Below are 22,932 nucleotides of genomic sequence, written 5' to 3'. Positions count from 1 at the left end.
CAATTAACCAGATGATACTGAGATACTGCGACTCTACTGTACACAGTCACACTGCTGTATTTCAAAATTACAACTGTGACATGAGTGAATCTGAATATTTATACAAATTACACACTGCAGCGTTACTGTTGAACCAGAGAGTAGAGGTCTTCAGTGTTGAATTTTGCCTTGTTTTGTTTGCATGTTCCTCTAAAATGAAACATGTTTGTGTAGTAGTTTGGTGTATAAATAAAATCATTATTTTAAAATTCTACAATGTAGGGAAACAGGTGAAGCATCATCTTTTTTTTGTTCTTTCACTATGATATAAATCCCCGTAAATGTTGTGATGTTACAGACAGGTCACGCATTAGAAGAGTCATCTGAAAAGCAGAAGTCACCTCATTTACACACAGCATTTGCAAGTATTAGTCTCACTTCCATTTTCACAGTAGTTCTGAGGCAACTGTGGCTTTTTTTACGACACCTGATCTGAATTATGCAAACTCTCGGTACTCGTGTGTGATCTGAATGAATAAGAGCTGATAAGAGCGAGAGACAAACAATCACAGTTTGTCCGTGTGGTGGGGGACGGTGAGGCTGGTGTGGTTTCATGTCCAAACACACTGTTGATGGCGAACAAGAGCCTTCTGAGTCGCTGTGAGGATTATGTGGATCTGGAGGACGTGTGCTTGCTTGGCTCTGACCAGTGGAGCCTTTTATATTGTGGATCTGCGTCATATTAAGTGTCATAGCTGCATTTATGTCACTTCTATCTGAATTTAAAGGACAGTGGGTTAGTAGGTCTCCCTCACTCACAAAAAAAACATTTTAACCTGTCTGTTCTGGATTTATATTGTGTTGTGTTTCCGGAGATTATAAAGCATATATCTAAGAAAAAGGATTACAACTATATGTCGGTCGGTCCCATTCAAACCTAACTTTGGTGTGCAGTCATATGCAAGCCTAATACATTTCATTACAATTCCTGAATGTGTATCAGAACTTTTCCAAATGGATCCATTGCCAATTTGCTACAAATGACCAAAACATTTTTTATCAGTAGCAAACAATCTTTTTAAATGTCTCAAAAGCACAAGTAGGCCAGTGGATCAAAAATATTTGGGTTACCAACTCAGACAGCGATGCAAAGATTTTGTCTGTGCGGAATCAGACAAATTGTTTTGACCTATTTTTGTCGCTTCCAATTTTTTTTCTCCGGTAAGTGGTCAATCTGTCAGCACAGTAACTTTGTCTACCTTGTTGTGATATGTTCATAACATCATTAACCCAGTAGAGAAGATAATTACATCAATTATCTTCAATCATCTGAACTCATTTTATAATTAGCCTCAGCTATGTTACCTTCCACCATTAGAAATACATGTCACTAACATCAACCGGTGGTAGGCATTAAGAACTTAGGCGGTAGAAGATACAAGGGATATTCACCATCTCGTCCTATATTCTTTTCATGGTTCCTCATCAACTCTGCTAGGTTACATTTGCTTTTTAAAACGTGAAAAAAAAAAACACCACACAGATTTTTTATTCTCATATTTTATTTGGGGTATATAGAACATCTGAACATAGAATATTTTAAATAATATGTGTAGGAGGACATCCCAAAGATAATTAATACATTCTATGACAGTGACAGAGGAATGAGTATTGTGTGTATATGTGCCGTCTCGAGCCAGCGGTGGCGAGCATGGTTACCCACAGGCTGAGATAGGGTGGCTGAGGCCACTGAAGTAAGACTTTTCTCGCTCGCTCATCACCTCAAAGTGCAGCGGCTGCTGACAGAAGGTGCACTCTGCCGAGGAGTGGGGCTTCAGCTGCAGACCCGCCTCCTTCCATGTGTGCACCAGCCTCTCTGAGGAGGGGAGACAGAGAAGAAGGGAGGTTAATTTAACATCATCAAGATAAAGCTACAGACAACTACAGTTACTGCTATTAAAAAGGTGCACTGTTTAAACAGGACCATAACTAAAACGCAAACTTTATGCCATTGTAAATTAACACGTGGTTACATTTCTGAGTGTGTTTGATATTAACAAGATGAAAACACCATCTTACCAACAAAGTATTTCATCATCTCAGGAGTGTGGTGAGGTGTTGGTGCGATACGCAAGAGCTCGTCTCCCCTGGCAACGGTGGGATAGTTGATGGCCTGCACGTAGATGTTGTGACGACTCATCATGATGTCACACACTTCAGTATTTTTCTCTGCGTCTGACACCTGAAAATTACAATGAAACAAATAGAGTAATGAGGCTGGAGGCATTTTGAAGACACACAAATTAAATCTTCATAATTTTGTTAAATTGAAATGTGGCTCTGTCTACAAGCTCAGTTCAGTTGGGCCCTAGATTTACTAAAGACTTACCCGGACGGGGATGATGTGGCTGGGACAGTGCACCACGGGCAGCCCCGAGTCCATCAGCATCTGTCTGAGCAGCTTGACGTTGCGCTGGTGTTTGCGTCTCAGAGTGCGACCCTCTTCCCCTTTGAGGACCTGGATGGACTGCCGGGCTCCCGCCAACAGCATCGGAGGCAGTGAGGTGGTGAAGATGAAACCAGCGGCGTACGAACGCACCATGTCAACCAGGGTGGAAGTACTTGCGATGTACCCGCCTACACAGCCGAAAGCCTTGCCTGGAAGAGGACAGGACATAAAAAGGTGGTTATCATTTCATTTTGATTGATGGAACAGAACCACAAACATGGGTTTCTATCCCTCAAACTATGCTTCTTGAAGAGGTCACTGTAGTGGTCCTTGTCAAAATCTCCCACTCTGATCCTACACACCAGATCTGTGAAATGGATGCTGCAGAAGTACAAGAGCTGTGGAGCTCTCAGTCAGAAATAATTGTCCCCTCAGCTTGAAAGACACACAGCGACAGCGGGTAATTCAATAAGTGAACAACAAAAGCCCACAGTCTCCTAGCAACAACAGAGCTGCTCCAGCTTCTTTAAGCCCTCTGGCATAATGGGTGACACAGCGGAAGCCTGTTACAGTGTCGGAACAAACTCGAGAACCATCTACTGGATTTCTGAGAGCATTTTTCTTTGGTTAATAGAAATATATGAATATAGAACACTTTAAAAAAAACATAGATTTGTGCACGTTCAAAACTAGTAATGGTTCTGTAACATTTTAGTTCGGCTTGACACTCTCACAGATTCATAGATAACCATGAGTTATCTAATTGAGTAGAGATTAAATGCTGACCTAGTGTCCCTGAGACGATATCCATCTTGTGCATGACACCATCTCTGTCTCCGATGCCCCCGCCCCTGGCGCCATACAGGCCCACAGCGTGAACCTCGTCTACGAACGTGATGGCACCAAACTCGTGGGCCACGTCGCACATCTCCTCCAGCGGACACACAGCGCCTGTTTTACAAAAAGAGGGTTAAAGAGAAAAGTTATAAAAAAGTAAATCCCCATCTCTTACATTCATCAACAAACAGGTTTCGTTGACAAAATGGATAAACATCTGACACTCACCATCCATGGAGTGGACGGTCTCAAAGGCCACGATCTTCGGTTTGGTGGGATCTCCCTTCTGCAGCATCTTTCGCAGATCGGCCACATCGTTGTGGCGGAAAATAAATTTCTTAGCACCGCTGTTCTTGATTCCCATGATCATTGAGGCATGGTTGCCTGCGTCTGAGTAGATCTCACAACCTAAAATAGGTCAAAGTAGAGAGAGCTGGTGAGAATGGGAAATGTTTTTTAAAAGGGTTTGCATTAATGTGACCATTTCAATCATAGAGGACAACCGTTATTGAGTGGCGGCGGTAAATATTTAGGGAAATGTCCGCTTTATTGTACAGCAAACACTTGGTAATATTTATATACCAGGCAACATCTTGGCGAGGGTGAAGAGGGTAGAGTCATTGGCCACAAAGCAGGAGGTGAAGAGCAGCGCAGCGTCCTTCTTGTGGAGGTCGGCCAGTTCTTGTTCCAGCTCCACGTGGAATTTACTGGTCCCAGAAATGTTCCTGGTGCCTCCGGCCCCCGACCCATGTTTTCGTAAAGTTTCCCTGGAAAAAGGAGGACCAAACAATGTTTTTGACCTTCTTTTCTGAGGCATCACTGGGAAAATGGTTCACACATTAAAGTCAGATGTAGATTTGCGATAAGGGTACCTGGTGGAAAAGTTGAGATAAAAAAAACAAAAAGGAGATGCTGAGTAATTGACACCATGATTAAAGAAAAGGAGTCACTGCTGCACAGGGAATACGATCTGAGCAAGCTCAAACAAGCGGTGAGAAAAACAAAACACCTTCACTGGGGGCCTTTGGGGTTTAGATGTGAACTATGGCCAAGTAACATTCTAAACCCCACAAACAACAGACTGGGTGTCAGGTTGTATTCAATTATTAGTTGTTGTGTCTCTTTTATCAGGTTATTTCCACCTGCACTCTCAGTTGGACAAACGGTATAAAAGCAACAGGTTTTTCCATTACATGTCAACCCATCTGAACCCAAGGGACTGCTTCAAGTGCATTTCCCCCTGCATCACAAACACAAACAACCCCCCCATCCCAAATACTCACATGATTGACTGCACGACCCGGGGGTGTCGACTCATGCCCAGGTAGTCGTTGCTGCACCACACAGACACCTCCCTCTTTTCCACTAGAGAGCCAGTGAAGTTGTCGGCCATGGGGAACTCGCTGGCCAGACGATTCACGGTCTTAAACACGCGATATGTGTGGTCACTCTTCTTCTCCTCGATCTTCTTCTCGAAAAATTCATCATAATGGAAGGGGGACACTGTGAGAACCGGAAACAAAAGTTTGGTTGATGTGTCTCAACACGGCTTGCATTTCAACGGGTGAAGAAATTGCTAACAGCTGTGGCAAGTATGACCACAGTCAGTGGGTTTGTTAAATAAACCTCCCTGCCTGTCAAACTGGTATGGCAGGTCTGTGTCAATACCTTTCCATTATAATATTGTAAAACAATCTAAATAGAACTTACGACTTCCTGGCAAGTTGTCCTGCAGCAAGTGGGAAACCCTTTTAGGTCTCTGTTTCAAGAGGGTCTTCATTAGGTCAATCTGCTCCCCTCCACTGCCCTGAATGCTGCTGGCCAAGGACGGCTTCTTCAGCTGGGAAGGGGAAACCTCTGGAAATGGCAAAGAAAGGGAAAAAAACAAATAGCATTGAATACTGGGGGAAATACTGGGGAAAAAAACGAAATAGTCTAATCAATTCCAAACAACTCTTACCTTTCTGGACAGTGCGGACTTCCTGAACATCCTCTTGGAACTCCATGCCGACCTGGCGGACCACACTGCTGTTCTTCTGGCCCATCTCAGCAGCCAGGAAAGGGCATTTGGAGGCCACAGCCTGGCCTTGGGCGGGCATAGGGTGACCAGCAGGCCGGCTGGGCTCCACTTCTTGTTTGGGGCCTGCAAATTGACATAGGGAAGTTAAGACCTGAGGTATAACTAAACTTACAACCTAATAACAATATAATAGCCAGCAATCGTTTATTAACTGGATTGTTCACTACTTCACATATAATGTAACTGCATTGTAATAATGCAACATACCTCCAACAGCAGACATGGTGTCCTCAGTCCTGTGGTTGGAGGAGGATGAGCAGAGGGCCCGTACCATCGCCGGAGCCATAGGCTTTGAGGCCAGCTCCATCATGATGGGGCATCGCTGGGCATACACCACCAGAGATTTCTTGGACTGCTGGAGAAAGGCCTGGGGCACACGAGCCAAGAACGGACAGCGACGCACAATGACATCCATAGTCGTGATGATTGTCCAGAGATCTGAATGAGATAGTATTAAGCTTAATAAAAGTAGTAAAAAAAATATTTTCTTAAAGTCCAACAAAGTATATTTACAGATTTTTTTTTTCCTAATATGAAACTTATTATCACATGTGATAAAGAAAAGCAGCTTGCAGTTGAGAAATTTGATCTCAAATGAAGGACGGGGAAATAAAACAATATCAATAATTATAAGAATAGAAAAGAATCTTCCTCAAAAGCAAAACAACCAAAGTCAAATACAAACTGTATATTGCTTGTGCATTGGAAAGGCACGGTGAGGTGTCATCACACAGGAATGATCCCGCTCGGATTTGTGAAATGTTATTTGAAGTATTATTTTAATTCCTGCTAATACAGAAATGTCAAAAACCTCAACCTTCACTCAGGAGCAAAAATCTGTTTTTAAATGCAGAAGAAATTAAGACATTGTTGGCGGTAATTGACGATATCGACTGATATGAGAACTTTTATTTTGAGATAAATTACAGGAATGTCGTGCAACCTATTGATAATAAATCATGATTAATGCATTTTCTGAATAGTTCTATGGCTTAGTGAGTATCAAGTTTCGGCCACGTAACCATTACCAGATGAAATACTACTTTACGCAACAAGTGTGTGATCATTACAGTGTAACAAGCAAGTAAGGGCTTGAGTTTGATTGCGTAAAAAGGAAAACTTTGGAAGCTTACGTATGACCCTGTTATACCCCTTCCCCCAGTTGGAGCCAGGTCCACACATTCCTCGACAGAGGAATCACTCGCGTACTTTTTCCCAATCTCAAGTTATGGGGAAGTGTTCGAGGACAAGTTAAAAAAAACAACAACAACACGTAGACACAATGGTAACCAGTTTAACTCCTTTAAACAAGAGCCAATAAGATGACCAGACAGCTCGAGACTCCTATTAATCATATTTACCGATTTCCTTCCACTAACTCGACCCATGTGTTCCCCTGGAAACTGTGTCCTTATGCAATGCTCATGATCAAAAGGTGTAATTCCCATCCTCACAACAACAACAGAGGCATTGAGAGCAGATCAGTCGCTGTGGTTATAAAAAGCTGAGAAATATCAGTCACGTTCACCAGCGACTTGGCTCTGACGCACAGTTACGCACAAGGAGAGCAGGAGTCACGATTCGTGTGTTTTACCAACGTAGACAGGCATTTAAAATATAAACATTACACGTTGCGGTTAAATCGTTTTTACGGAGACTCTGGTGGAAGATGAGCCCGAAGCTTAGCCCGTCTCCTCCGGCTTCACCTTAGCTCGTCTTCTTCGGGCTTCACCTTAGCTAGGCTGCTAGCATTAGCTCCGGAAGCTACAACCAGAAGTGGAGATGAAGCGGTGGTTAAGAGGGAACTTACCCGTTAGAGGATACAATATTCACAGGGCTGCTTATCGGTCGTGTAGCGGCGAAGGGAGCAGCAGCCGATCGGAGGTGTTATAACCACAGACTCGGGTGTGGTGGGCGTGAAGAGCCGGGGCAGCAGTGTCGTTATCCTGCACTGAGGACGAACGAAGGGGACGAGGACGCGCCTGCGCTTATAAGAGCTGGGTTACCAAACCCGAGTCTCGCGAGATTCCCGTTCGCGTGAGTCACAGGCCCATGTGTGGTTGGGGGGGGACCGGTCATTCCAGTTCAGTTAAAATTAAAGGTCAATTCAGTTCAGGTGAATTATTAAACATTTTAATAAACAAATTACAATTACACAACACATACGAAAGAACATGAATAAGTCACTTCTTAAAACCTGTTTTTATACACTTGCTTTTATGTGATGCCTTTTTATTGTATTATTTTCACCTTTTATTTTTACTTGTTTATTTATAATGCTTGTATGTGTTCAAGTTTTCATAGCTCTATATTTATTCATTTAAATTGGACACCACTCCTTTCAGACCACCTAAACGTGGTTGCCTGGCCTCCTTGTCACATTGCATCCTGCTGATTGTTATTTGTCTTATATTTACATTTCTTGCTTTGCTGTCAAAGCACTTGGTTAACTCAGTTTTTTTGAAGTGCTATATAAATACAGGTTATTTTCATTATTATAATAATGAATATAAATCTTCATGCTTTCATTGTTAACGCTTTGAAAAACGTCTTTATATTTTAAAACAGTACAAGCTGCTGCAGACTTCCCTGTTTTTTTGAAACAGGGTGATAATTGGAATAAATGTATCGTTTGACTCTTTGCTGAAGGTTGTAAATCGTGGTTTTTAGACATTCTTTATTAATAATTGTAATAATTAAAGCACCCCCCCCCCCCTCCATGATTAATATAAGTTGACAGAAACTACAGTTCACAATCCTCCAACACTATATGTATTACCTGTGCACGTGAGACCTCAGGTGTTGAAACAGAGTCACTGAAGCTGCATGAGCTGGTTCTTGATCACAGACAGTACAATGTGTGTGGATATCAAACTCTATATATATCTAAGCCTAAGACTAAGCCTATATGCATCTACAATATATCCAAGATGTTTAAATTACACGCATTATGATGCTAAACTCACTATGCATTAACAGAGTAGAGACAGTTACCGTTTTATAAGTTATGCCCAGTAAAAACTGCTTAAATTAATGGAGTCTGACACAGCGGCCCTGCCATAAATGCTACTTTTTGGGGGGGTTTTGTGTGTGTGTGTGTGTGTGTGTGTGTGTTGTAGAAACTATTTCAAAATGAGTCACATTTCTGACGGCCTGAACATACTCGAAAACAAATCCAACTTCATGGGCGCGTCAGGCTTTAATGAACACTTAGAATTTTAAATGATAAGATACATTTATTTCATACATATAGCAAAGTACTCATGCATGAAATAACACAGGAAATGAATACGAATTCATGTTGGGCATTAGAAGGGTAGTGATACAAAAAATATTTTTATTCAAAAAGTAACAAAGGAAAAATTAAAACAAGTTAATTGGGGAATACCTGAAATACTGAATGATGAAATTCATTCACTGCAAAGATATAGAAAATAAAAACTGAGCTGGGTCCCTTTTGACCAATGTTGTGTATCAAACGGTTAAAGCTGAAAGAATAACACTTGTTTGTGACTTACTATTTAACTCCACCCATGCATCATATAAAACAACAAGTAAAGGATTCATTAAGCAAATAAGTCCTTGTCGTCAGGTTGCTTTAAAGTCTTTAAAGTGTCAGTGGTCAGGACATCAAAGGAATATTTGATGTCTTGATTCCTCGGATGTCTTAGCCTGTTGCAAAAGTGAAAGATTTATACGATCTAAAGAGAAACAAGAGTGTTTTTGACCTGAACAGATCTATTTAGTCTGTATGTAAAGATAGTGATAGCACCACCTACTGCCAAGAGGAGGTAAGCCTCGTTTTACAACTTAAATTCGATGTACATAACATTTTCACCGTGTGGTCTACTCTTGATGGCTTGGACCGTAATGCGTGATGGTGTGGTCCAGCGCCGCGTGACGGACGCAGAAGTGAAGTGTTTACCCTTCCCGCGATGCACAAAACGAACGCCGTCCCCCGCGGCCGCAGATCTAGTCTCTCTGGATCTGTTAATGGAGTCTTGTGTGTTTGGAACTTCACCTCCAAGTTACGGCCTTTGCATTGAAAGCCATTGTCTTCTGCTGCCCCCTACCGATCTCTTAAGGCAATTGCACAATTGGCTTCTATGTAACCTGGACGACCTGTGGCAGGTTGTATTTTTTTTAAATTCACCAGAATAGTTCAATCAGACTGAAAACGGTTTACTTGTGTGACAGTCGGTGGAGAATTTTGAATGATAATTAACAGCAATCCAGATAAATCCAGCATACTATATACATGCATCCTTTAATACACTATAGGGGAAACCTATAAATCTCATGTAGGCTAGTTGACTTTTTTTGCTTTTTGAAATGAGGGGGAACTTGTGGATTGCCTTGATGCCGCTTCAGAGTTGCTAATAATTGTGCATTGTGTGCCAACACTGTGAATCATTTTCGAATTGTGCAAGAACAAAAAGCCTGCTATGACATCCAAATAAACGGGTGACTGTGCAAAACTATACTCTACGCAACTGGTGAGAGGATTCAGGACATGAAAAGTCTGAACATGTCTCTTAAGCTGTCTTAGGTGGAATTAGCTGATTTGCATGACAACCTATATCACTGAGCTCCAAAACAACAAGTAACTCCAAACAAAATAAAACCACCTCCGTCTGGTCAGATCATACACTGCTACTGTTGATGTCTCCACACTGAGGAGACGAGCACTGAAGCTTCCATCTCTGAGGTAACCTGTGAGTAGTTCTTTTCATAACTAACAATTGCAAAGACTTGGTTCCACTCAAGACTGACTGAGCAGTGGGCAGCTGTAGCTCAGGAAGTACAGAGGGTCGTCCAGTTACCGAAAGGTCAGTGGTTAGATCCTCGGCCACTCCAGTCTGCATTCTGATGTGCTCTTTGGCAATATACTGAACTTAAAATTCAACTGATGACTGTGCCGACAGTATAAGCATGGTAGGTGAAGTGCTGTATGAGCATATTTGTGAATAGGTGAATGTGACTTCTCCTGTAAAGTGCATTGTGTTGTCGATAAGACTGGAAAAGTGCTATTTAACATTTACCGAAAAAATGAGGAACAAGCTGTGAGCTTCATCATCACTATCATCTGACAACAAACACCTGACCTCACATGCACGCGCGGCGGCTACAAAAACGCAGAGGAGAGAAGCTCAAATTACAATTTACATGTGTGACTTCACAGCTCAGGGAGCCATCAGTCGCTAGCTGCTGTTTGAATGTGCAAGAGCTCACATACACACTTAAAGTCATCTATCAAGCAAATGTTGGTCATGATTGGGTACAACTTTAACATCTTTGTGTTTTGGACTGTTGGTCAGGTAAATTAGGTAAATTAAATCAGAAATTTAAAGAGATGTCACCTTGGGACAAGGTTGGATGACTGCTGAGAAAACTGAGTAACTGTTTTCAGGCCTTAAATCATTGAAGGGCCTGTAGGCATCAGGTTATCTATGTGGAAATTAGTTTGGAGTAAAAAGCACAATATGAATCTCAAAGTGGCAGCCACATTGTTACATTCAGGCCTGTTCTTCTACTAAAGCACTGACTTAAAATGTGGGTTTAAGTTTTTATTATTCTTGTGCTCACATATTTTATGTTTCTTTGACTAAACAAATACTTTTGATCTAATTTTTAACTACAAACTAGTGACTTATGCGTACATAAAGTGTGGAAAAGGGACTCCAGCAACTACACAAAATACAAGGAGACATGACTACAATAGAAACAGAAAACAAACACAAAGAGATCCTTATGTGTTACTTTTTATGAAATCAGCCTGCAAGGTCTTTTATGTGTCATCCAAAAAGCTTTCTCACAGTAAGGCATGTAGTTTTCTTTTGCCTAAACCCAACCAAAATTCGACAGAAAACTCCAAATACAAATGAAGAAAATCTGAAAATGATAAATTAACACTGTAAATAATAAATAAAGATGGATTTGAAGTTCCATCAACACTCACCAGTAGCAGACTTCAATAACCCCACAAAGCATTGAACTACAGCCAGGTGAACCACTTTTCAAACTACAAAGTGTTTTATTTATTCATTTTTTAATAATATCAAATTTATATACGCAAATCTATAAATGCAAACATAGCAATAAAAGACCCTGTTTTATTTCATTTTTCTGAAAGACTTTGAACAATATGTAAACCTAATTTCCAAATCATCCAATGAAAAAGCTGTACTACTTTGAGTTTCTTTAATTTCTACAGGATATTTATATGATTTATACGTATATTGTACAAACACCCCTGGCTTGTATGTGTATATGTCCCCTGTTCCATGTTTACTTTCTTGTTCTATTCTTTGTTTTAAAAGAAGAAAGACAAGAAAAAGAGAAGCGACTTCCAGGAAGAGGGCGGGACTCCGTCGGAGTGACTCACCTCTACGTATAGACGATCTTTTGCATCAGCAGCTCATTGGAACATAGCTCCTCCTCTCGGCTCTCCGCGGAGACTCCCACCTCGGCGCCCGGATCCGGGAATCTGGAGGAGAAGCCATGGCGTCAGGCCTGTGCGGTGTTGTTGTGCTCGTCCTCTGTGCCTTTCTGGCCCATAATGTATTCGGTAAGTGCGATTTGTGGACATTTAAAACTGTAAATTATCGTCATTTCATCGACGCTGCTTCGGGAACTCGGGCTTTGTGGGGTTTTTTTTAACGCTCGGGGGTTCAAACGCTCCTTATTTAAAATCAGGGCGATGTCAGTGACGTTAGCTCCAGGGCTGTCCGGGAAAAGTTAACGTAGCTGTAATGGTATTTTGATATTTTACATTAGTTTGGCAACTAATAAACAACCGAACCCAGCTCCATGTGTTGAGACCCGAGGGTTAACAAAGAAAACCGGTTTAACCCTAAACGAGTCAACTAGCTAGCTGTCAGTGTTGCTGCTGTTTCAAATGGGCTTGTCCCCTTTTCATCACTGGGATCTGATCGCTTCAAGTAGAAATGATGATGTGTTGAGACTTCAATCAATCAATTATTACAGTTACTAGTACAGCAACTTTAGTTGTTGGGCCTTATTGAAACAACAAGGGGATTCAAAGTGCTTTACATCCAACATGAAGACATCACGGCACACTGAGAGCAACAATACAAAGAAGAAGCATTTAACGATAAAGTAAAAATAGTTAAATAGAGGATAAACAAAAATACAATGAGAAACAAAAGAGTGAAGATAACACTGCGTTTAACATAAATATAACAAAGAGCCTACAAAGTCTGAAGCAGCCATGAAACAAACCCTGCCCTTATGAAAGGTATAAGGTTTGATTTTTATTTAGATTTTTTAAAAAGGTGTTGATTCATTGGGTTACGCTGTGATATATTCAGTATTTAAAGTAATATTTTACAGTACCACAAACTAAAATCAAGCTTCATGAAGGTAGCATTGTTATAAGTTTGAGCTTGTTGTGCTTAATGAAATTGTAATTTAGTGTAAACAGGGTGAACAAAGGATCGACGCTGTATTGATCGTGAGGGGAATACAGGAAGAAAACGTCCGTGTATAGCGTGATACGGGTCAACAGCACCGAGGACTACATCCTCTAAAATAACCACAACGTTTAATTGACACGTCTCTAAAACAGTTTCACCAAAAGTGACATGTTTTAGTGATGTAGTTGCCGTTGTATTATAATTTCTTTGTTTTACCAGTTAATGCCTGTTATTATTTCCCAGGGTCCAGGGCAACATATTCAAAATATAAGAGATGTTCCATCCTTTTGGTATTGGTCGATACGGAGTACAAGCTAAAAAAATGTATGATCAGAAGTTTATTATATACAGACAAAATCTTTCAAATGTTTAGTCACAAGGGGAACATCAACTTGACAGGGAATAGTGAAGAAATAAAAAATTTAAAAAACAGACGCACAAATACATGTGTACACATCCTTATGACATCCTTTTAACCCTGTCTAACCCGGCATGGAAGTGATGATCGCTATCATTGTTGTATGGCCTGGCTCAGGTTAAACCCTAATGTAAAAACAAATACAACAAGAGAATGAATGCCATGAATAGAACTTATTATCTAGTTTGGCAGTCACAACTGAATGATAAATACATCTAAGAATACACAACAGTTACTTCCTTTGCATGGCTGTTAAAGTGCAGCCACAGTTAATAAAAACAAAAGACCTTTTATTAGTATTAAACAGTTCCTCTTCACCGCTTGAAAAACAGTACTTGCCGGTGAAAGTACAGTGCAGGTGCTGTTTTTGAGCAGTGAAGAAGAGGTGATTTCCGGGAACAGAAAGTTGCATTTTAATTAAGGAGAAACTTTTAAACTTTGACGTGGTATTGGATCTGTACATATATTTGTGTATTCGCTGACCCGGTATTTTTGGCAGTAACGTAACGGAGGCTAACCTTTCTCTTTTTTTCTTCTATTCTGTTACAGCCAGGGACTCAGACTGTGATTCCTACACAGATTTGAGCAACGTTTATCACGCACACAAAACGTGCTACCGTGGGTTTTGCTGTGGTACCTGCTACAACAGATACTGTTGTCAAGATACTTTCAGTTACCTTTCTGAGAGCAAACAAGAAGACTGGTATTGTATTTTATTCTCTCCTTGATGATGAACTGTCTTTGTGTGCTCTCTCTGTTCCTGTGTGATCATAATAGAGATGTGCTGTTGCAACCCATTATGCAAAGATTATGCACTTATAAAACAGGAAGTAGTGTCTTCCTGTGCACGACCACCAGCATGAAGTTGGGGTGAACCAGCTAAATGTAGCTCCAGCAGTCACGACTTTTCTAATGCCTGCTTCACACTAGAGGAATCTCAAATTCCAGTGATTTTTCAAATCACTGGAAACCACAAACATAATGTTAGATGTAACCGATTTGTAATCTTTTAATCGTGATAATGCACACGCTAGAGGATCCCGTCGAGAGACGCAGGACCACTCACTTGGCGTTTATACACATTTTTTCTGTATAGCGATTCCAGTGACTTGGGTAAAAAACAAACATGCAGCCGGACTGCCAGTGTCGTCAGGTAGTTGGGTTTGTTTGTGTAATGTCTTGCGTGAACATTAGGACATATTAAACAAGCCCTCAAACTGTTGCCACATTTCCACAAGTTTGTCATCCTTGTCTACACTACACCTGGCACAGCCTTATTTATGCCTTAGGCCGCCATGTTTTGGTTCTAAACACAAGGACGTAAGCACAACAGCTGTTTGGTGGCGCTTCACAGTCAGCTCGCTTTATTGGCTATTGTGGGTTTCAGCTCACTCGCCCAGTCGCTGTTCCTTTCAAACTAAATCAGTCTCCCTGGTTTCAAGTCCTAAATATCAAACATGTTCGAAATCAGTTAGGCCCCCGATTCAGTAGATGATATTAAGATTATGTCTCTCAACCCCTTCAATCTTCAGGATCATTTGGCCAGATATTCTGCTCAGATCAGCCTCAAAATCAGCAACGCCGATAGTCAGGAACGCTGAAGTGTCAGGACGATTGTTCTCTAGTGTGCAGCTAGTTAGCTAGTTGACATTATTCAGCATCTTTTCTACTAATCTGTAGCTGTAAAGAAATGGCAGCTTCAATGTTTTTGTGATTAATTTTGCTGTATTTTTTTTCTTTTTCAGTTATGTCCCGTCGCTTGTGACTTATACTTCACCGTTCCACATGATCATCGGTATTGTCAGCCTCGTCATCGTGTTGCTCACCCTCATCTGCTGCTGTGTCTGTCCCTGCTGCTGCCTGTACAAAATTTGCCGCAAGCCACGACGTAAGTAGCCTGTCACCAACAATTCATCCTGACTGTTGTTAGTTCTTTGGCCAAAAGTTAGATTTTCAAGAACGGTTTTGTTTCTTTTTTTTTTATACATACACACAAACATTTTTGTATCAGTGAGGCACTGGTGTCGAATTGTCTTTGGATTTTCTTAGCAGTGTCGATATTTGTAAGCCGTACTGTAAACACCAAAACAGATAATGTAGAGGGATGTAAGAAAGTTATAATTTTGCATGCTATTATAGACGTTATATAATGATCGACAACATGGTTGCTCCTCAAGGGTGAAGCCAAAGCGTCTTGATCGCCAAAAGGTGGCTAGCTGCAGTATAGGTCATAAAGCCTGCTTCCTCCATGTCAGTGGATGGGACATGAACCAAACTTAAAACTAGAAGATCATATAATTATTTCTTAAAGATTAATTCTGTGATTTTAGGTAGTTCTTGTAGCACTGATCTATGTCTAAACCTTACAATAATCGGATTATTCGAGTGTCAGCAGTTTATTGTCAAAATCAAGGAATTTTTAAACTGAAACAGTTTGTCAGTGAGTCAAAATACGGTTGTCAGCTTCTCAAATGTAAATATTTGAATTAATTGACCAATTTAAAAAGATTTTAGTCCAAAGTGTGAGACCACTTTCACTTTCATTTGAATGTTAAAGTTGTCTGAGCATTGACCATTTGTCTAGAGTCAGTGACAAACATGTGCCAAAACATAAACAATGACATTAACAGGCAGTTAATGCTAACCCACAGCAGAGATACAACAGAAATACATTGACAGCTTCTAGACATGTGCTGCTACTGCAGCAGCGACATGTTGCTACACATGTGCTGGTTTCTTGCACACAAGCAGCATATTTCTTGAGTTGCTGTCTGGGTGTTGAGAGCTTCTCAACCTACATGAAGTGTCAGATTTTTTTTCTCTCGTCCATTTAAAAGAAGGAGTCAGACTCTTGGTTTCCAGTGTGTTGGAGTATTTGTCTCATTTTAAAAGTGGAACATGAGGGAACTCATTTGAGGTATGCTGGCCCACCCACCACATGATTTTTATTACTGCAGTAACTAGGTCTTACTAACAACACCGACTTTGGGTTCGCAGAGAACAAACTGGTCTAATGTTCCTTAAATCACAACTATATGAGACACTAGCATAATTCAATTCAAAAAAATATCTTTTTCACTCAAGTCAAGGACTGTGAAGATCCTTATTTCATGTTTGTGTAGTTATCATAAATAGTTTTAGATTTGGATTTAGATCAAACTTTAAGGTTTTTTGCTGCTGTGATATGAGAGGGTTTTAAAACATATTGTTTTTATCCATATCTTTCTTAGAGTTAACAAATTCCATGAGAAATACATCAGCATCTGTGTCGTCAGAGCCAGGGTGTTATTCCTTTCTGTAGCTGCTTTCAGGCATGCACTCAACATTTTCCTGAACTTTTCCAAGAAGCTGTATGTGAGAACGCAAATGTCCAGGTCAGTTGCTCTGGACATTTTCAGCAATTTTTTTACCTGCCAGTGCCCTAGTAAAATGTCACAGAGAGCCCATGTGAGAATACAGCAGGAAAATGTCTCACTCACTCACAGCGAGCGAGTGGCTGTGTTGTTGACGTTTCTAACGCCGGATGGACATGTGATGTGCTGTAAACAAAAACGTGTGACTTCCACAGTGGAATTAATACGTCATGTCCTGCCTCCCTCATGCTGTAACCAGGCTCCGCCCCCTCCTCTGAATTTCCGGACATTTTTCTGTTGTTGTGATGCATCTAACGCAAACAATCTCCTGCTGCATTCTTCATACATGGAAGACAAACTCCGGAAAATGTGAAAATTGCGATTAATCACATAATTTAGGAACGACATGTTCCTTCATTGCGGTGAACATGGCCACTGTAGTTTACTGTATATCGAGTTAATCCCACATACTGTCTGTCACTCACTGTACTCATTAGTGCACCAAACTTCACACACACTCTGTTTTTATCTTCCTGCCGCAGCGTTTTGGTTGGTGCTCTTGTTCTCATGCATGTGGGTCGTTATCTGAACAGACATTATGGTTTAACTACTGCTGCTGTTGGCTGTGACCACTCCTGCTTTTGTGCAACTTGCATGTTCCCACAAGAAGGTTTTTTAATTTTTTAGACAAGACGTCAGAATCAAACTAGTCAACCTACCCCTTCATTAAGTGTGACTTGTGAAAAATCTTAAAATTACTCCCTCGAGGTTTGTAACAAAGCCTCTTTCTTACTTTCATCTACGTCTCAGAGGCAGATCATATATTTTCTTTTTGTCTCTGTCCATCAAATCTCTTTCATACTGAAGAGTTTGACATATTAAGAAAGACACACATGAACTTTTACATAGATGTATCGTAAACAGAGAGATTTCCTCTTATATGAGTCCAAGTACTAATTCACAAGCCAGACCAAAAAGTTTCAAATCCCTTATTTTAACCCGATGAAGGGTGAGATTCTCACATGGAGTTTTACATTTGTGTGATGATTTGTGAGAAATAATAATAAAGAGACGCCTCATTTTTTATGAGCTCTCAGTGTCAGTTTCCAGAGAGCTGCTTTTAATCTTTTCTCTTCAGTTATTCAACTAGATATCATTTGTTTTTCCCCTCTGACCCTCCTCTCAAAATCCCCCCCACTGGAGGAAAGCACTTGAACGTTGTGTGTATTTGTGTTGGCTCTCTATCATGTAAACTCCTGTTAATGATACACACACTCTTGCACTTCCTGTCAGTTTGCTCTTTCAGCCAGCTTGTTCACATTGTGCCATGCGGACACTTCGCTCTGGCACATGCTACACAAGCAAGTTTGTGGATTCCCTGAATCGGGCTGATGCATGTTGGGATCACATCTAGGAATGTGAGAGCTCCACCTCGTTTGACTCATAATTTCCATGACAACTGCAGCGGGGGAAACTTCCCACGTCATTTACAGGAAGTGGTCGTACTGACTCCCCCTCTCTCTCTCTCTCTCTTCTGGTTTGGTTGTGAATTTATATGCATGTTTATGACTCCAGTAACATGCTTTCCCTGACTGGTGGTATATTACAAAACAGAAAAACCGTGTGAATTGATTATCAAACTGAGAGACTGTTTCACATTAACTTACAAATCAAAATGAAATCCAAACACACTCTTTTTTCCATTTTGTTGTTCTGTACAGATGAAATTTGGACAGTTTGCACCTCACACACACACTTCCTCTTGCAGATAAAGCTCAGATCACTGTATACACGTTGAGTATACATTTTAGAGAATAAATTAAAATGAAACTGTAAAAGTGTGATATAATTTTAGTGATAGTTAACATTAATAGGACAGTCAATTTGTCGGAAGTCTTGTTGACTTGATACGGGTCTTAAGATTCTAAAATTCAATCCTTTGAATTTAAGGCCTTAATATAAATAGTTTTTTAAATTGTAGTTCTTTCTCATCGCTACAGATATTAAAACGCTGTAATAAAACTACAAACACCCCGGTCAGAACTGATCGCAGTGCACTCATTGTGGCTGTGGGAAAGACTATGGATATCTGTCTCTTCCTGTATTTTGCAAGATAATTTTGTGTTTTGGGGGCTATTCTCTACTAAGCTAATTCTGGGACTGATATTCCTTCGTATGTTTTACTTGACATAGGTCTTAAATTGAATTCATTATGGTCTTAAAAAGTCTTAAAGTGTAATATAATTGGTTAAGTTAATGTGGAAGTCATCTGAAATAAGTCCTACGGATAACAAGATGAGCTCTCTGTGTGAAACCTCAACTTCTCTTTGTAATATTGTAAGACTTTGTACTTCCCGTTTTCAAATGCTGGTCAACCTAGTTACATATTTTAGCAGACAGTGTGGGGTACTTTGATTCTGTCAGCCCCAGTGATCTTTTTAAGCTCGCGTGTATTTCCAAAATGTATGTCCTCACTTGTTGCTCCTTTGTCTTTACTTACAGCTGTGGTAGCTACCACCACCCACACAACAGTGATCAGCAGCACGCCTCTGAATTACCCTCAGCAGCCGACTGCAACACCCGGCCATCCTCAGTCCTTCCAGGGGCCCCAGTACCAGCCCTACCAGCCCGTACCAGTGCAGCCAGGATATGGATCCCAGCCCATGCCCCAGGCGTATGGAGCTCAGCCCATGCCCCAGGCGTATGGAGCTCAGCCCATGCCCCCAGTACCCTACCAGGGACAGCCGTTCACACCAGGGCCACCTCCAACATATCAGGAAGCCAGTGAGTGTGGATTTTATTTTCATGATTATAGTTAAAATGTGACCGGTATGATTGTGACAACAGCCTGTTGTCCTGGTAAAGACGCCTTCCTGTTTACACACAAGCAAAAATAACGATGATAATCATTCATTGATTAGATTAAAACAACAACAACGCTTTTAAAAACAAGAACAAAAGTGAAAAGTTTTACATTTTCCTTCAATAAATAAAAACTAAATGATGATGCCAAAGATTGATGAATGGACAAATTAACTGATTGCTGTTTTGTTGGTTAAAGCTTATTTGCCTTTTTGTGAAATGCCTACAACTAAATTTAAATTGGAATGGCCTCTGAACTTGGGCTCCACCTACAGTATGAATGAGGACCTACTTCTCAACTCTTTTACAGGTGGCCACATCTTGGATTTTCTAATGTTGCAAATGATGGAGCAAAATGAAACTCATGTTCCTCAGTTAAAACACATTTGTTTCTTATGATCGCTGTCTGTGCGCTTAAACCGATTTAAGAGGGAAGTTTTTCTCAAACGGGGAATGAAAACAGAAACAGAAACAGAAAACATGCTTTTAGTTTTAGGATTAGGATTGTCATTACACAAAGTTGATGATTGTATAGTGTTTTAGTAACGCACAGCATGCTATAGAAAAGCAGTCTCTAACACAAGGTAATGTCACATTACGTTGAGCACAGTCTGCAATTTTGGTTCTTAAATAGCTGCATTCGGGGAAGCAGAGGTGGAATAACTGCTGATGGTTTGCAGTTAGTCATGTCTGGATTTTGTAAAACAGGAAAATTACACATTTATGGTGACTTTTCTCGGCAAAACTGAACTTGTGGTTACTCTGTAAGCATTTTCAACCCTTTCATCCTCATGCTGTGTTTCCTTTTTCTGTGCAGCTGGTCCCACCTACCCTCCCAACCCGATGCCTTACAGCCAGGCTGCGTTCTCCCCCAGCCAGCCAGCGTACCCTCCACAGCCTCCTGCCCAGCCGGGGCCCAATGCTCCGCTCGCCCACACAGACTTCCTTACGCAGCCCGCATACAACCCAGAATATATCGCACCCCGGACTGGATAATGGACCACAGTGCCACACTCTCAGCCACTTTAAACATGCTGCAGCATTCAGGAACTTTGCATAATTTGAAATGCGCGATCTAGATCAAGATGACAGTTGTCCCAGAGGGTCTTCATCCATGTGTTAATATGGGAATCCGTCGTTGTAGAAGTGCTGTAGAAGAGTATCCAGGTGAAAATGTTGACACGTCTTGATCGACTTGATATAGAAGTGGTGAGATTACTTTTTGTTTTTATATTTCTCAATGGCTCCAACTTAGTCATCTCGGTGAATTAAACATAAAACCACTGAGTCTGATTGTAAAAAGAAAAAAGTATATGAAGTGCTTTGTCAATCTTCCAGCCTTCTGAACAGGCCTCAACATCTCCCTCCTAGTCCTTGTCTGTGACGTGCACCAGCCGAACCTGCTCAACCTCTTTAATCCAACACCCTCAGTGCCGTCACATTCAAATTCGGGAGAAGAAGTTTTGGTGTCTGTTGCCATGACCTCACTGCAGACTGATAAATCGCTTTAAGCCTTTCTTTTCTCATGTACTTTCTCTGGTGTAATGCCTCATACGTGTTGGTACATAATACTGACCGGCAAAATAGGTATTATTTCTCGCTGGAGGATGTAGAAAGGAATCGTGTCATTGTCAATTACCGATATTCAGAGGTTTCAGGGTTGTCGTTTAACTGCTTCGCAAAAGGGAACATTCAACATACAAAGACAAGCCTTGCTCACAAGGAAGGTCAACTTTACATTGAACTTGTATGTGTTTATGTGTTTCAAGTTATTTTAAATCACTTTAATTCGCTCATCTTACTGCCGTGCGTGTCTAACTGAGCTAAAATGCATTGGCACGTTTTACTCAATCAACCAAACATTCATAAATGCTCATCTACGAATTCAACAACTGTGCCTTCTTAGCCTTATTACCTTATTAACAGTGTGCATGTCGTATAGAACACGTTACAGTCAAATTTTCTATTTATTCTCGAGTGTTTGGTTTTGTTTTTCTAATATTGTTCTGTTACTTGTACTTAACTGTCCTCATAAAGGCTTAGATATAAAAAAAAACATACAATATTTTGCAGTGTGTCCTGTTCAGCGTGTACTTTACTGTCACGAAGCCTTTCAGCTCTTTTAGTTACAACCCAAACTGTTCGGATTCTTTTCTTAAGCAGTATTCCGTTATTTACCACGTCACATCTGTTTTAAGTTGTTTTCTCACCGTAGCTTTTATTTGGTAGTACCAATGTTGCAGTGAGGATTTTACAGCAATTTTTTTTATTGTTTAGATTTAAAAACTAAACGTAAAAAAAAAGGTATTTCTTGCTTTGTCCCTTTTGTTTTCGTTTGTGTTTTGCAGTAAAGCCCCCTCTCCTGCTTTCTGCCCACTGAAATGACTTGAATATAGTTTTTAACTAAAGTGACCTTTTTTTCTTGTAAGAAGTCACAGCTCATGTGACAGACCAGATGCCTGACTTTTCAACTTTTGATTGTGGTCAAAGAAAGTAGTAGAATTCCATTATATGTTCGTATCCCAGGTATTGTCTTCAGAATGTCAAATCTATGCTGTGGCTTATTTTACCAGACCAGACATCAGCTAATGACAAGGGTCTAATATCGTGACATATCCAAAGTAGTTTATTTGTGAAGAGTGTGCATGTTCCCTGTATCGACCAATCGATTCGCCTGTATCTCATCGTGGATTCGCCTTGTGTCAAATCTGCCTGTGAACTTCGTCCTTTGGCCAGTGTTGGTTCTTCAAGGTGACTCTCTTGTATTTGTGAATTGTAGCCATTCTTGTTCCCTCTGTTTCCCATTGAAGAATAATTGCCGTTGATGCTACTTTGACAATATGTGTGCGACTTTTCTTTCGTAAAAAAACAAAAACACTGCTTTTCTTGCAGAGTTCAATAAAATATATATTTTCAGCTTCCCCAAACTTTGATCATTGAATGTTCAGCATAGAAGAGAAAGTATATTTGTGTCAAGTATAAACACTACACAAAACAAATAACAAATCTGAATTGACAGATTTGTTCTGATAAAAGAAAAACCTGAAGCAATAGACAGAAATTGAGGGAATGAATTACTCTCCCAGCAATACCATGAATGAACGTCTCTTTTCTATGAATCTTAGAAGAACAGAATATGACAAGGGTTTATCTCCGGGCTCTGTAGTTTAAGATTGATTCATTGATTGATACATATAAGTACTTGATTGATCCAGAGGGACATTTAGGAATCCAGCAGCTTTTAGGACAGTTACAAAGAAATGCAACATACACATAAACATAAAACAACATATATTATCTTAAAAATATAAAATATATACCAACATAAAGATAAAAAATATATACAAACGTAAAACTAGAAACAAAAATGCAAACACTATAAATTAAAAATAGACATGAATATATATATAAAAACAAAGCAACCATACAGTACTTTGTTATGAAATGATAATTATAGAGACCATGATTAATTCATTATTTTAATTCATTAAGACATGTAACCAAGAGGCTTTCATTTG

General features: G+C 40.3%; 2 protein-coding genes across 2 annotated transcripts; one reads left to right on the top strand and one right to left on the bottom strand.

The window, feature by feature from the left end:
- Positions 1-1,516: 1,516 nt before the first annotated feature.
- Positions 1,517-7,322, bottom strand: alas1 (aminolevulinate, delta-, synthase 1). Its single transcript, XM_035152661.2, has 11 exons — positions 7,156-7,322; positions 5,553-5,783; positions 5,226-5,408; positions 4,976-5,122; positions 4,549-4,768; positions 3,848-4,032; positions 3,494-3,673; positions 3,215-3,379; positions 2,369-2,637; positions 2,059-2,221; positions 1,517-1,855 (listed from the first exon to the last, which is right to left on the bottom strand). The coding sequence occupies exons 2-11, from the start codon at positions 5,758-5,760 to the stop codon at positions 1,695-1,697; spliced, it is 1,881 nt and encodes a 626-aa protein (XP_035008552.1). The 5' UTR covers positions 5,761-5,783; positions 7,156-7,322; the 3' UTR covers positions 1,517-1,694.
- A 4,434-nt stretch (positions 7,323-11,756) lies between these two features.
- Positions 11,757-22,335, top strand: LOC118105052 (protein shisa-5). The gene is made up of 5 exons (XM_035152430.1): positions 11,757-11,913; positions 13,749-13,902; positions 14,945-15,087; positions 19,055-19,336; positions 20,232-22,335. The coding sequence occupies exons 1-5, from the start codon at positions 11,847-11,849 to the stop codon at positions 20,408-20,410; spliced, it is 825 nt and encodes a 274-aa protein (XP_035008321.1). The 5' UTR covers positions 11,757-11,846; the 3' UTR covers positions 20,411-22,335.
- Positions 22,336-22,932: the final 597 nt, after the last annotated feature.

This window comes from Hippoglossus stenolepis, chromosome 3 (assembly GCF_022539355.2).
Source record: "Hippoglossus stenolepis isolate QCI-W04-F060 chromosome 3, HSTE1.2, whole genome shotgun sequence".
NCBI classification, from domain to species: domain Eukaryota; kingdom Metazoa; phylum Chordata; class Actinopteri; order Pleuronectiformes; family Pleuronectidae; genus Hippoglossus; species Hippoglossus stenolepis.
This window is presented reverse-complemented; position numbering and strand designations above follow the sequence as displayed.